The 15,476-nt window shown below is 43.3% G+C and overlaps 1 protein-coding gene across 1 annotated transcript in view; it reads left to right on the plus strand.

Annotated features, from left to right (window-relative positions):
* The window catches only part of LOC141127775 (17-beta-hydroxysteroid dehydrogenase type 6-like), a 16,422-nt gene extending 6,659 nt beyond the window's left edge, over positions 1–9,763 (plus strand). The window contains exons 4-5 of the mRNA XM_073614549.1: positions 5,359–5,525; positions 9,311–9,763. Of these exons, the coding sequence (XP_073470650.1) occupies positions 5,359–5,525; positions 9,311–9,555 (412 nt within the window). The 3' untranslated portion in view covers positions 9,556–9,763. The remainder of the gene's footprint in view (positions 1–5,358; positions 5,526–9,310) is intronic.
* Positions 9,764–15,476: the final 5,713 nt, after the last annotated feature.

Raw genomic sequence — 15,476 nt, forward strand, 5'->3', positions numbered from 1 at the left:
GTAGTACATTATGCTACCACATCCTTACACCCCATTCACACTTTGGATGTCAAAGTCACATGACAAGTTGTACCTTTTTTTTGTTTTTACAATAATCGCCATTCCTACAGTATATGTGCAACTAAAGTCATAGCGACTTAAAAGTAGTTCATGAACTACTTCGGTCCGACTCCCATGCAACTTGAGGGCCACAGACTTCAATGTTAACCCTCAAAAGTTGCATAAAAGTCTCACACCTGAATGTTTTACATGCAACAGGGGGTCCGACTTTGCAGAGGGACAACATGTCACATCCAAGTTGCACACATCCAAAGTTGTGTCAAAATTGCATTCCAAAGTTATGCATTACGTTGGAGTCCTTCAAGTGTGAATAAAATACGCTGCTCAAAAAAATGAAAGGAACACTTTGAAAACACGTCAGATCTCAAGGGGGAAAAATATCATGCTGGATATCTACAGTGCCTTGAAAAAGTATTCATAACCCTTGAAATTTTCCACTTTTTGTCATGTTACAACCAAAAATGTAAATGTATTTTATGAGATAGACCAACACAAAGTGGTACGTAATTGTGAAGTGGAAGGAAAAATGATTAAATGTTTTTCATTTTTTTTTAATGTATTTTTTTACAAATGCATAGCTGAAAAGTGTGGGGGGGATTCGTATTCAGTGCTCTTTACTCTGATACCCTAACTAACATCTAGTGGAACCAATTGCATTCAGAAGTCACCTAATTGGTAAATGGAGTCCACCTGTGTGTAATTTTAATCTTAGTATAAATACAGCTGTTCTGTGAAGCCCTCAGAGGTTTGTTAGAGAACCTTAGTGAACAAACGGCATCATGAAGGCCAAGGAACACACCAGACAGGTCAGGGATAACGTTGTAGAGAAGTTTAAAGCGGGATTAGGTTATAAAAAAATATCCAACGCTTTGAACCTCTCACGGAGCTCTGTTCAATCCATCATCTGAAAATGGAAAGAGTATGGCACAACTGCAAACCTACCAAGACATGGCCGTCCACCTAAACTGACAGGCCGGGCAAGGAGAGCATTCATCAGAGAAGCAGCCAGGAGGCCCATGGTAACTCTGGAGGAGCTGCAGAGATCCACAGCTCAGGTGGGAGAATCTGTCCACAGGACAACTATTAGTCGTGTTTCTCCACAAATCTGCCCTTTATGGAAGAGTGACAAGAAGAAAGGACATTGGTGAAAGTAAGCCATAATTGCGGCTTGCAAGAAGCCATGTGGGGGAGACGGCAAACATGTGGAAGAAGGTGCTCTGGTCAAATGAGACAGAATTGAACTGGCCTAAGAGCAAAAGGCTATGTGTGGCGAATCACTAACACTGCACATCACCCTGAACACACCATCCCCACTGTGAAACATGGTGGTGGCAGCCTAATATTGTGGGGATGCTTTTCTTCAGCAGGGACAGGGAAGCTGGTCACAGTTGATGGGAAGATGGATGGAGCCAAATACAAGGCAATCTTAGAAGAAATCCTGTTGGAGTCTGCAAAAGACTTGAGACTGGGGTGGAGGTTCACCTTCCAGCAGGACAACTACCCGAAATATACAGCCAGAGCTACAATGGAATGGTTTAGATCAAAGCATATTCATGTGTTAGAACGGCCCAGTCAAAGTCCAGATCTAAATCCAATTGAGAATCTGTGGCAAGACTTAAAATTGCTGTTCAGATGCTCGCCATCCAATCTGACAGAGCTTGAGCTATTTTGCAAAGAAGAATGGGCAAAAATGTCCCTCTAGATGTGCAAAGCTTGTAGAGACATCCCCAAAAAACACTTGCAGCTGTAATTGCAGCGAAAGTTGGTTCTACAAAGTATTGACTCCGGGGGGCGCCATACAAATTCAAAGACACCCCGAAAAACAAAGTGAAAAATTTATGGAGCAGGCTAGTCCATTTTGCTGAAATTTTCATTGCAGCAACTCAGAATGGTCCTCAGTGGTTTGTATGGTCTCCATGTTTTATGCATGCCTGACAACGTCGGGGCATGCTCCTAATAAGACGGGTGGTGTCCTGAGGTATTTCATCCCAGATCAGGAGCTCAGGATGCCCTGGTCCAGAACAGACTGAGGTGCAACCTGGCGGCGTCGGATGGACCGAAACATAATGTCCCAGAGGTGTTCTATTGGATTTAGGTCAGGTGAACGTGGGGCCATTCAATGGTATCAATTCCTTCATCTTCCAGGAACTGGCGGAATACTCTCGCCACATGAGGCCAGGCATTGTCGTGCACCAGTAGGAACCCGAGACCCACTGCACCAGCATAGGGTCTGACAATGGGTCCAAGGATTTTATCCCGAAACCTAATGGCAGTCAGGGGGCCATTGTCTAGCCTGTAGAGGTCTGTGCGTACCTCCATGGATATGCTCCCCCCCCCCCCCCCCCCCCCCATCACTGACCCATCACCAAACCGGTCATGCTGAACTTTGTTACAAGCAGCATAACATTCTCCACGGCTTCTTCAGACCCTTCCATGTCTGTCACTTGTGCTCAGGGTGGACCTGCTTTCATCTGTGAAAAGCGCAGGGCGCCAGTGGTGGACCTGCCAATTCTGGTGTTCGATGGCAAATGTCAATCGAGCTCCATGGTGGCGGGCAGTGAGCACAGGGCCCACTAGAGGACATCGGGCCCTCAGGCCACCCTCATGAAGTCTGTTTCTGATTGGTCAGAGACATTTACACCAGTAGCCTGCTGGAAGTCATTTTGTAGGGCTCATCCTGTTCCACAAAGGATCCTCATCCTGTTGCACAAAGGAGCAGATACTGGTCCTGCTGATGGGTTAAGAACCCTCTACGGCCCTGTTCAGCTCTCCTAGAGTAACTGCCTGTCTCCTGGAATCTCCTCCATGCTCTTGAGACTGTGCTGGGAGACACAGCAAACCTTCTGGCAATGCACGTATTGATGTGCCATCCTATAGGGTCCAGGTATGGCCTCACGCCTGACGCTGACCCTAGCCAAATGCAGAACTAGTGAAAAACAGTCAGAAAAGATAAGTAGGGGAAACAAAATGTCAGTGGCCTCCACCGACCTGTAATACCATTCCTGTTTTTGAGGTCGTCTCATTGTTGCCTATCTAGTGCACCTGTTAATTAAATTAACACCAAAGCAGCTGAAACTGATTTAACAACCCCCTTTGCTACTTAACTGACCAGATCAATATCCCAGGAGTTTCATTGACTTGATGATATACTCTGATTAAAAAGTGTTCCTTTCACTTTTTTGAGCAGTGTATTTGTCCCCAACTCCAAAAATAAGAAAGTTTTGACTTGATAGACATTCCAGGGGAAAAAAAAAAATCAACAGGCTCCAAACAACTGTTCACTGTTACAGTATCTCACAAAAGTGAGAACACCCCTTATATTTTCTTCTATCTTTTCATGTGACAACACTGAAGAAATGACACTTTGCTACAATGTAAAGTAGTGAGTGTACAGCTTGTATAACAGTGTAAATTTGCTGTCCCCTCAAAATAACTCAACACACAGCCATTTATGTCTAAACCGCTGGTAACAAAAGTGAGTACACCCCCAAGTGAAAATGTCCAAATTGGGCCCAATTAGCCATTTTCCCTCCCTGATGTCATGTGACTCTTTAGTGTTACAAGGTCTCAGGTGTGAATGGGGAGCAGGTGTGTTAAATTTGGTGTTATTGCTCTCACTCTCTCTCATACTGGTCACTGGAAGTTCAACATGGCACCTCATGGCAAAGAACTCTCTGAGGATCTTAAAAAAAGAATTGTTGCTCTACATAAAGATGGCCTAGGCTATAAGAAGATTGCCAAGACCCTGAAACTGAGCTGCAGCACGGTGGCCAAGACCATACAGCGGTATAACAGAACAGGCCTCGCCATGGTCGACCAAAGAAGTTAAATGCACGTGCTCGGCATCATATCCAGAGGTTGTCTTTGGGAAATAGACGTATAAGTGCTGCCAGCATTGCTGCAGAGGTTGACGGGGTGGGGGGGTCAGCCTGTCAGTGCTCAGACCATACGCCGAACACTGCATCAAATTGGTCTGCATGGCTGTCATCCCAGAAGGAAGCCTCTTCTAAAGATGATGCACAAGAAAGCCTGCAAACAGTTTGCTGAAGACAAGCAGACTAAGGACATGGATTACTGGAACCATGTTCTGTGGTCTGATGAGACCAAGATAAACTTATTTGGTTCAGATGGTATCAAGCGTGTGTGGGGGCAACCAGGTGAGGAGTACAAAGACAAGTGTGTTTTGTCTACAGTCAAGCATGGTGGTGGGAGTGTCATGGTCGGGGGCTGCATGATGCTGCCGGCACTGGGGAGCTACAGATCATTGAGGGAACCATGAATGCCAACATGTACTGTGACATACTGAAGCAGAACATGATCCCCTCCCTTCAGAGACTGGGCCGCAGGGCAGTATTCCAACATAACAACCCCAAACGCCTCCAAGATGACCACTGCCTTGCTAAAGAAGCTGAGGGTAAAGGTGATAGACTGGCCAAGCATTTCAATGTTTGTAGATTAACCGTTTTATTTTTTGAATGGAATGGGTGGAGGCTTTTTTTTTTTTTTATATAAGAAAAGGCAGGTCGGCTTTCAGAACAGTGAAGCTCCCACCCGGCCGTTGATGTACTTTGTCTGGGTGGGAAGCAGTTAATAGCACTAATTGCTGTATTTTGTGTAACTGGAGATGTAAATTTCCCGTTAGTGTCAGATTGTCCACTGCACTATCACAGTCCCACATAAGTCGCTGATCACCACCATTACGAGTAAACATAAATACATAAATAAAAATTCCAGTATATATCCTATTCTTTGTAGATGCTATAGCTTTCACACAAACAAATCAATATACACTTATTGGGAATTTTTTTTTTTTACCAAAGACATGTAGTAGAATACATTTTTGGTTTAAATTTTATGAAGAAATTTTTGTATTGGATATGGGTGTTTTTTTTTTTTTTTTTTTTTTTTTTTTGTTTTATATAATAAATAAAAACCTCCGGTGATGATCAAATACCGCCAAAAGAAAGCTCTATTTGTGTGGGGAAAAAATATATAAACTACACTTGGGTACAGCGTTGCATGAACACGCTGTTTAACACCAGTCACAGTAGCGCAATGCTGAATAGCAAAAAAAATGTCCTGGTCGCGGGGGGGGGGGGGGGGTAAAACCTTCCAGAGCTGAAGTGGCTACAAGTTATTGTTGAATCACTAGGCCCATGGCAGATATGTAAAAATTGTTGCGGTTCGTAGACGATATACAGGTGTAAGAATTGTTGAACTGGTTAATAAAGTCCATGATGGTTTTGTGGTCTGTGTCAAAACATTTATACTAATTTTTGTACTGTTTCTGTTCTCCAGGAGAGAGATGCGCGATTTTGGTGTAAAGGTTTCTATCATTGAGCCGGGAGCTTTCAAAACCCCTGCGTGTATGGTTGTGGATAATTATATTAATAACCTAAACCGAATGTGGGAGAAACTTCCAGCGCATATTAAGGAGAGCTATGGAGAGGACTACCTCAAGCAATGTAAGCTATAACATAAAGACACATTGTAGCATTTTGTTACTGCAGAGAGCACACCACACCTGAATGTTCATAGCCATTGGTGTACAGTTATCCAAGAGGCATTTTTATGTATCGGATGTCTGTCTGAGCCTCATGACTCTTTTTCCTTTTTAAAGTTTCTTTTTTCATCTTGCTTTCCTTTTTTATTTTAAACAAAAAGTGGGTGGGTATCAGCGCTAAAAACAGTAAAACCTATAAATGTGAAATAGCAGCCAGCACAGTTCGTTGATCACCAAACTCAGTAAAATCTAGTCCAGCGCTATTTCAAACAGGAAAAGTTCATTCGTTGAAGATGTAAACAGTATAGCAGTATGAAGAGCCTTTCACCGCTTCAAGTGTATAAGGAAAAAAAGCACTCAACACCCAGGTGTGTCAAATCTGCTTACCAGATAATGATTTAAGATGAGCATCAAATCACTAAAAGCGGACAATGTGGGTGTCACTCTCCAATAGATAAAATGAATCCTGCAAAGAATCAATCGTTCAACCGGAGATAGCCAGTATTCAAACAGTTTCCAAAGCCAGGGCAGGAGCAATGGAGCATCAAACCTCAGCATTTCAGCAGTACCCAAGACATGAAAGGAAAAAAGGTGGCAAAAAATAGTGAAGCCCGCAAGATGAAAGGGCACAAGTTTATTAGTAATACACTTACAATTCTGAAGTAAAAACGGTCATCATGATGGGTAAAAAAACTGCGGTTCTCAGCGTGCTTGCATCAGCCAGCCTGACGTATTTCATCCAAAGGGGATATCATCAGAGGCATGGCTAAGTGAGGCAAGCACGCTCCATATATAATGATCTCGATAAAAAATGAACCAGGTGCTGTAGCTCATCTGAAGTGCTAGCAACTGGAACTGTATGCAACATATGTATGAACGGGCGGCCACGCATGCACGGTACGGCAACCTGCCCTAAGCTGCAACAATAGATCAACATCCGGTAGTATGTAGCAGTCATTTTTCAAGTGTTTAGATGCATGGGCAGCTGCACATACGTGCAACAATCACACATCCGAGAAAACTAATAATGACCACTTCCGGGAGGTTGGCTTACCGAGGTCATTGAACCGCAAACCGCAGCACTTGTGCTCCAACTCTGCGTATGTCAGACGTGCGTCCAAATACAAGAAGAAAGCAATGACCGCTTCTGGGAGGATGGTTCAAAACTATTGCTGACCGGGAGTGATGTCATTGGAGCGCAAGCATCGGCAATTGCGCTCCAATCACTAAAATGACTGCAGTGAATAAGAAATTGAACAGAATGAACAAATAAAGTGAAATCAAAAAAGATCTTGAGGGTCTGCATGAATATGGTGTCATAACTGACTATTTTTAAAAAATAATAAATGTTTAAAAAATACTGTTAAAGTATGTCATCATAGAAAAGCACAGGAGTAAAATAAATTACATGGAGGCTGTACATATCTTTAAAAAAAAAAAAAAAAAAAAAAAGGCAAAGCAATGTGCAGATGACTAAACCTATAAATACAAATATTAAAATGACCAACATCTTATCCAGACATGGAAATATCAAAAAATGATAAAAAATAAAAAGGAAGACAGAAACTAAAGTTTTTATAACAAAAAAAATTACTCCTAGCTGTTAAACAATTCACGTCCCAGTCGACATTTATTCCAAAGGCAGTATAACATTTATAGATCGTAAATCCAACGTGTTTCAAGTCGTGAAATTTTCCCTTTTAGCCAAACTCCCTCTCCAATCACGGTTAAATCTGTCTATAGCAATAAAACTTGTTCCAAGTGGATTTTTCTTGTGACACTCAAGATAGTGTCGTGAAACTCTGTTTCGGAAACCCTTTTTTTTTTTTTTTTTTTTTTTTATATTAGTAATGTGTTCAATAACTCTGACATTCATCACTCGTATTGTGCGACCCACATATTGTCGACCACACGGACAAATCAAAAGATATACTACATTCAATGAAGTACAAGTGATGAATGTGTTTTAATGTCATAGGTCCTGCCTGTCACATTGGACTTGAATTGACAAATTTACCTCACTTTGATTTTATTAAAATGGCAAACTTTACAGTTACGACATGGAAAATATCCTTTTAGACCTCTGAAAAAAGGAAACTATATTAGGTGCCACCTGAAGTTTGAGAGGAGGTACATGTTTAAAAATGACCTGCGAGCAATCTGGTAGAACGGGTCCCAAAATTTTGTCGTGGGGGGTTTTTTTTTTTTTTTTTTTTAGCACCCCCCAATGTTTGGTCACAATTTTCTTAACATCATAATACCGATATGAATTGGTTGTGACCATGGGAAAAAAAAGTTAAAAAAAAAGATAAAAAGTTATAATTACTTTCTCTGGATGGCATTTTATCCTTAGTTTTGAACATAGAGTTTCTGTCCATATCCCCCACAGCTTTTAATCTTTAAATCCAGTCAGTTGTCAGATAACTCTTAGCTCAAGTTATTCTTCAGAGTAGTCGCCTGTTCCTTTTTTTTAATTTTACCCTGGTGATCCTGCAAGTAACACACTTCCAGTCTTAGGGTGACAACGCTAACTGTGCTGTATTTATGGAGGAGTAGTGTTGTCACCCTAGAGCAGGAAGTATCCCCCTCATCCTTTTTAGAGGTGTTCAGGATCAATGTCTCCAGCATGAAACAATTCTTATGTGATGGTCAGCAGGCCTCAAATGATATGTCTGTTAAAATTAAATTTTTTAAATCCCTTTTTTTTCAAACCATGTTATAAAGCTCACTGGCTACGCATTTTGACCCTGATTGGGTCTTGATCACATACCAATGCAAAAATACTCAGCACATTTAAATAGGAAAGATGTGGACATACTATATTTCTGGAGTGCTAGGTCACATCTTTCACATTTTAAAGCTGAACGAGAAGTATCGACTTTTTGGTCCTAGTTACATTGGACCAGTTTGAACCAATGGAAGTATACATTTTCCATACCTTTGGGACTGCTGTGGAATTGGATAATCACTGTGGTAGTTGCCCTTACTACAGTGATTGTCACTGTCTTCCGGATACTCTGTCAAAGATGCTGCATCCTAACCACAAGGTATCCTTTAACTTTAAAGCGTTGCCTATGGACATTTTTGGTTAAAACAAGGCCGCCCCTTTACTTTAGAGTTCCCATCAGTCTCTTTCACGTCTGAGTCCTCCTTACATTAGGGTCTCCATCAGAACAGTCCCCCTCAGAGCCCCCTTACATTAGGGTCCCTATCACAGCAGTAGCCTTGCTTTAGGGTCTCCATCAGAGCCCCCCCTTACATTAGGGTCTCCATTGAAGCCCCCTTACATTAGGGTCCCCATCAGAGCAGCCTCCTTGCTTTAGCGTGTACATTAGAACCCCCCCCCCCCTTAAATTGGGGTCTCCATCAGGACAGTCTCCTTGCATTAGGGTGCCCATCAGAGCCCCAATACATTAGAGCTCTATCAAAGCCCCCCTTACATAAGGATCCCCATCAGAGCAGTCCCCTTGTGTTAGGGTCGACATCAGAGCCCCCCTTACATTAAGCTTTCCTTCAGAGACTCCTTCCTTTGTGTGTGTGTGTGTGTATATATATATATATATATATATATATATATATATATATATATATATATATATATATATATATATATATATATATATATATATATATATATATATATATATATATATATATATATATATATATATATATTATAAAAAAAAAAAATTTTTTTATATCCAGTACTGCCGTTATCAGTGTTTTGACTTTTGATATACCCAACAGGTATCAAGGCTCTGGAAGCCATACCGCTAATAGCCAGTCCAAAGACGTACAAAGTCCCAGATTGTATGGAGCACGCCCTGACCGCTGTTCACCCCTGGACCCGCTACTCACCTGGCTGGGACTGCAAGCTGTACTACCTCCCTCTATCCTACCTCCCTACTGCCATCACTGACTATTGGCTGGGTCGGTCCGCTCCCAAACCTGCCTCTAGGACATCAGTTGATGAGAAAAATAAAAGTGACTGATTGGTGCCATGAAGTGTTGGTCAATCTTAATGTCTAGTGGGTCACCAAAATCAAATGTGTTTTCCAATCAACATGCTTATCTTTCCTGTTTAATACACTATTGTTATACAGTATTTACACTGATACAATGTATTCACTACTAGAGGGATGGGTGCGGTGTCCCTGTCTATTTACCCTGTCAATTGTTCAATAAAGCTTTTGTAAAATACTCAGTTGGAAGTGGTGTCCAGTCTTTTGTACGTCTGTAGTAAGAGGTAGGTGGGGAGTGGGGACGAGGTTCGGGCTGATCTTGCGTTTTATGGCGGATCTTGCCTGTTCATGATCCACCGGGCCCATTGCTGGCCTTTGAACCTAGGTCAATTGCCTTGGAAGGGCCAACAATGGGGGCCTAGTTAAGTGCTTGGTGTACGTGAAGCTGCTGTAGGGAAAGCTAACAAACTGCACAGGGAAAGATTAGTGTTCCTTAGGAAATGGCACTTTATATTGCACATTAAATTATTCATTTTATGAAAGAAGCCCTGTAGAATAAATTAAAACGGTAATTGCAATATTTTTTTTTTCTGTTGCACAACATTTGCGCAAATGTTTATCAAATATTTTTTAGGAAAAAAATACACTAAATTGACTTGGTGCACACAAACACTAATTACTACCTAATGTTTTGTTAAAATATAAAAGATGAGGTTGAAATCAAGTAAATAGATACTCAACATGTGAAGCCTTAAATTTACTTTTTTTTTTTTTTTGTTTTTTTTTTTTGTTGTTTACATGCTGTCACCAGTCAGTGTCTCTAATCACTGCCACACCAGTTAAAGTATCCTTCCTTCCTTCCTTCCTTCCTTCCTAAAAAAAAAAAAAGAGATACTTTAACTGGTGTGGCGGTGATTAGAGACACTGACTGGTGACAGCATGTAAACAAAAAAAAACCTAGATTTTTATTGAATTGAACACAAGGTTTTACATGGTAGAGTTGTATAGGTATACAATCCATCCATAGAAAATAGGAGTTTCAATCCTCATAACATTAAATGAATGGTAGTAACTGTATAGCCAACTTATCTAACAAAGGACTGGGAAGCATTGCATAATACCCTGAGTTCCAAGCACTCTTGGAAAGAAAAGTGCAAACCATTAAACAGAGGGGGGAAAAAAATTAAAAGAAAAGGACAGTCCAACCGGTAGTATACTGCAGTTACTTTGTGTTCTAGAGATCCCAATTCCATCGCACTAACATCAAGTTACGCATAAGGCAAATCACTTCTGACAGGCCACTTAGTCTCATATGGTCACTTAAAGTCAGTGCAGGAAACCGTCTAGCCCATTTAGTAATCTGTCTATTGCCAGCTGCGGGGGTGCCACCTCTGGGGAGTTCAACCAACTCTGCCAGATGCTTATACATTTTTCCTATGATAGTAGGTGTTTTTTTTTTTTTCTTGGATAAGGATAGTATTAACCATTTTTGGATCCACTGTGCCTCCGGGACCTGTTGCCAAAAGCCAAAGTCAGGCAATCTGCTTCCTAGCTAGGTATAAGAGCCTCGTGAGGGCATGGAAACATCGGAGGGGGGTACAGTTCTTCAGTGAGACTCCCCAACAGACATGTCAACGGGTCCACCGCCAGCTGAACCTGGCATACATTGTTAATTTTGGTGACCAATTCTGCTCCAATATCACACCAACTTGGGGCATCTCCAAAGCAAGTGGATGAGGTCACCCGGATGGGCCTGACATTTCAGACATATGGAAGTCTCTCGCCTACCCCATTCATGTAGCTGTACGACATACCCTGTGCGATTATAAACAGGTGTGACCGCCTCTGCGCCTCGGATACCGAAACCAATGGTCCCACTCCAAGAATCTGATCCCACTGTTCATCAATGGGACCAACATCTCTCTCCCATCCCTCCCTGCAGGCTAAAAGGTCAGGGGCTTGTATATGTGATAGTAGATGGGTATAAATTCTAGAGATGATGCCCTTTTTCCTCAGGGTCCGTGTATATGGATTCCAAGAACGTGGAGTCCTCTAACTTCAGATTAGAGTGTCTACGCTGGCAATGCATGGCATGCTGTAGCTGTATGTACTGATAAGGATGACCTTTCAGTCCTAGAAATTCCTGCAAAAGTTGAATATATGCTTTTATGACAGAGTAATTTAGTACTTGATTGAGGAATCTAATTCCCACCCTTTCCCAGATCAGGTGTTTAACAACTTTAGCTGAATCTGTAAAAAAGTGGTTCTGCCAAATGAGCATTTGACGAAAAAACCCAGTCAGTCCCAATGTCTCGATCCCTTTCCAGAATTTCTTTAATAGCTGAACTGTGGGGAAATGAGATGGGACCATAGGGAGGCCCATTTCCACACGGGATAGGGCTGTGTAGCCTATATCAGGGCCAAGGAGTAGATCCCTAGAAGAGTCTGTAGCCGTTGCAAGATCCCAGCCTGTAAAATGTTGTAGTTGGGCTGCAAAATAGTAAATTTGTGGATGTGGAACAGCCATTCCACCCTGATCTTTGGGAAGTTGCAGAGTGGCAAGCTTAATGCGCGCCACTCCACCTCTCCAGATAAGAGCCCTGAACTGCGAGTCTATACGCTGGAACCAATACTGTGGTATCCAGATCGGGGCATTATGCAGAATGTACAATAGTTGCGGGGGCCCAAATCATCTTTACGAGATTTACACGTCCAGTTACTGTCAGCGGAAACTTATACCAACTGGCATGTTTGTGTTGGAACTCTTTTTTTTTTTTTTTTTTTTTTTTTTTTTTTTCGCCTGTTATCACTATACCCAAATATCTGAATGAAGTGACCACCTTCATTCAGGTGCCTCCCCTCTCCACTGAACACAAGGGGATTCGGCGGTGGCCATCTTTTTGTAGCCCGCCGGGCGCCGGAAGTGACTTTGTCCTCACACTGAGAACAAAGCACCCGGCCGGACGCTGGGCGGATGCTCAACGCAATGGATCGCGCCGCAAAACATCTCCAAACCCCACGAATGAAGCGCCACGTCTGCAATCTAGTGATGGCATTGACGTGGTGCTTCCCATAGTCCACTTACGGACTTTTTTTTTTTATGATTGCCTGGGGGGGGGAGCCGCCAGTGAACTTATATATTCCTCTCCGCCTTAAAGGAAAGACTGAGAAAAGAAATCAACATGCTGAAATCTTCTCCTAAGGTATTCTTACTTATCGGTAGTAGAAAATAAAACACAATTAGGCCATGGGTGCTGGTGATTTTTTTTTTTTTAAGGGTGTGCTCCATACGATCCAGCCAGTTGGACGCATTAGCAGGAGTATCAAAAAATTGTGTCTCGGCATTCGTTACAATTCTAAGCTTGACAGGATACAACATAGCATATGTGACATCATATTTGCGGAGACGCTTCTTCACTTCAGTAAACTTGGCACTGTGGCGCTGTAGGTCAGCAGAGAAATCAGGGTAGAATATGCGTACATTATTCAACTTCATAAGGGCGCCTCTGGTTCTGGTCTGGAATAGTATGGCATCCCGATCCTTGAAATTAAGCAATTTAAATAGGAATGGCCTAGGAGGCTCTCCAGGTTTAGGCGACCTGGGTTGGACTCTGAGCCCTTTCCACAGCAAACATGAGAAGAAGGAGTCCTTGCCAAATGTGTTAAGGAGCCAGTTTTCCAGAAATGCCACAGGATTTTTCCCCTCTGCCTTCTCCGGTATGCCCACCGCACGGACATTTTTGCGTCTGTCTGTTCTCCATGTCTTCCAAACGTGCTGAGTGGCCTGCGATAATCGATTGCATATGGCGAATTTCTCTATGCAATGGCACAACAACATCCTTCACATTGCTCACTCTGTCCTCTAGGGCTGCAGTAGAGTCTCGCAGTTTCTGCATATCCTGTCTAACTAGATTCAGCTCCAGTTTTACCCCTTTAATCTCAGTGGTCAGAGTAGTAATAGAAATTTTGCAGCAGTCACCTCCTGTAACAATGTCTCTAAGGGTCAGTTCAGGAACATGCAGCCCCTGGCCACCTAGAGCTCTGGCTGTGTGATCAGGGGCTGGTGTACTCACTGCGTCCCATGATGAGGCAGGCTCTGAGTCCTCAGGCCGCCATGCAGTCTCCGGATCCTTACAGTCCTCTTTGCTTCACTACAACTTCTACTTGTAGCTCTTCAGCTGCTTGAGTTCCTGGTCTATCACTGGACCCTCTGATTCACTGACTCTGAATCCCTGGAGTTCCTCAAAGCTGTGCGGTGGTATCTCTCTCAAGCACCACCCACACTTCCCTGCTGGGTCCCTAGCTTGGCACTCCAGATACTTCTCAAGCTTCACCCCTACTCACCGGCTCGGTCCCTGGCTTGACTCACAAGGCTGCTCTGCAAGCATCACCTCCGCTGGCTGGGTTACTGACTTGATCACCACCTGAAGTTTCCCGATTCTCCACCGTGCCCATACAGTGGGACTACTACTCCGGTACTTGCTTCAGTTACTCACTTTGGTCCCTGATAAAGGTGGTTGGACCCTTAGTCGCGACAGCTTTGACCAACCTTCGACCACGACAGGTTCTCCGGCTGGCAGAACCGTCACTTCTGGTTGGACTGCAAGCCGCAATCCCAACCCTGCACTGCCCTATTACTTCTGGATGGCCCCTCACACAGCATTGCAGCCAGATGCCCCTGGGATAGACCCAATATTCGGCCTAGCAGCCCAGGGCACACGACACAGGTCCACCCAGAGAGCCGCCCAGGTGGCACAGAACACAGGTCACCTGACCTCACCTGAATATATAGGCTCTCCCAGCAGGCCAAGGGATACAAGAAAACCCCTGCCCATTGGCTGAGATTTTTTTTTTTTTTTTTTGAAAGCCTATGGCGTGCAAAACACACCCCAAAAACTTCACCCGGTGCATAAAAAATGTGCACACACATAAAGAGTGCTCACAAAAAAGTGCCACGGGTACACAAGACGTGCCAATTCCCTGATCCCCCGGGGCGTTAGGCTCCTGCGGGGACAAAGGTACTTACAATGGTCTATCCGGCCAAAACCAGACAGACCCCATTCTCTGGAGGGCCTGCCGAGACAGGACCCACCCAAGTACTAGGTGGGGCTCCCCCGAAGGGAGACCCCATGAGAGAGGGCGAACTAAGCCAAAAGGCCATGTCCACTCCCTCCCAAGACGTTCAGGGCTGGCCCGAGGACCCGCATCCTTACTAATCAAACGTGCAAAAACGTGAAAGAGCCCATTGGCTGAGATACCCCATATACCCGTAATCAGACTTGGGTTGTCCTTCTTTTATCTAGTACCACCAAGTACCCGGCCACCTAGCTGTAGAAAAGGCCAAACTTAGGGAGAAATCAATGGATGTCTAGCAATTGACCAGGCCATTTTGCTAGAGTCCTAAGCAGCAATAAATCTTTAGGCTGTCAGCTGATCAGCCTCTACAGTGCAGAGCAGGGTGAGACATTGTATTACTAGATTTTAAACAGCATAAGCACTTATTTTTAATGTTTTACATAGCTATACCTGCAAAAGGGGCCAGCCTGAAGTTATCTAGCAGGACAATTTTCTGACTAAAGTTCCACTTTAATAGGCAGAATTTCCCGATCCCCAATGGTATAATTTCTTTCGGTCTCTGAAATATATGTGTGTGTATCCAGCTTTAGGAAGACCACAAGGCAGAGTAGTTCCAGGTTTGGAGATCAATAACACAATTGAGGGCATAGTGAGGAGGCAGACGGTCAGCAGCTTTTTTTCTTACAAATCATCTTGGAAGGCCTGTTAATGTTGAGGGAGCATTTTAGGGAGACAAGTCTGATGGCATTGCGACCCCCATGACAACACCTGGCCAGAGTTCCAATCTAGATAGGGCTAATGTTTTTGTAACCACTGACATCCAAGAATGATGGGACAAGAAGACTTAAGAAGGAGATTTTCTCACGATGTATAAC

This window comes from Aquarana catesbeiana, linkage group LG02 (assembly GCF_042186555.1).
Source record: "Aquarana catesbeiana isolate 2022-GZ linkage group LG02, ASM4218655v1, whole genome shotgun sequence".
Taxonomy (NCBI): domain Eukaryota; kingdom Metazoa; phylum Chordata; class Amphibia; order Anura; family Ranidae; genus Aquarana; species Aquarana catesbeiana.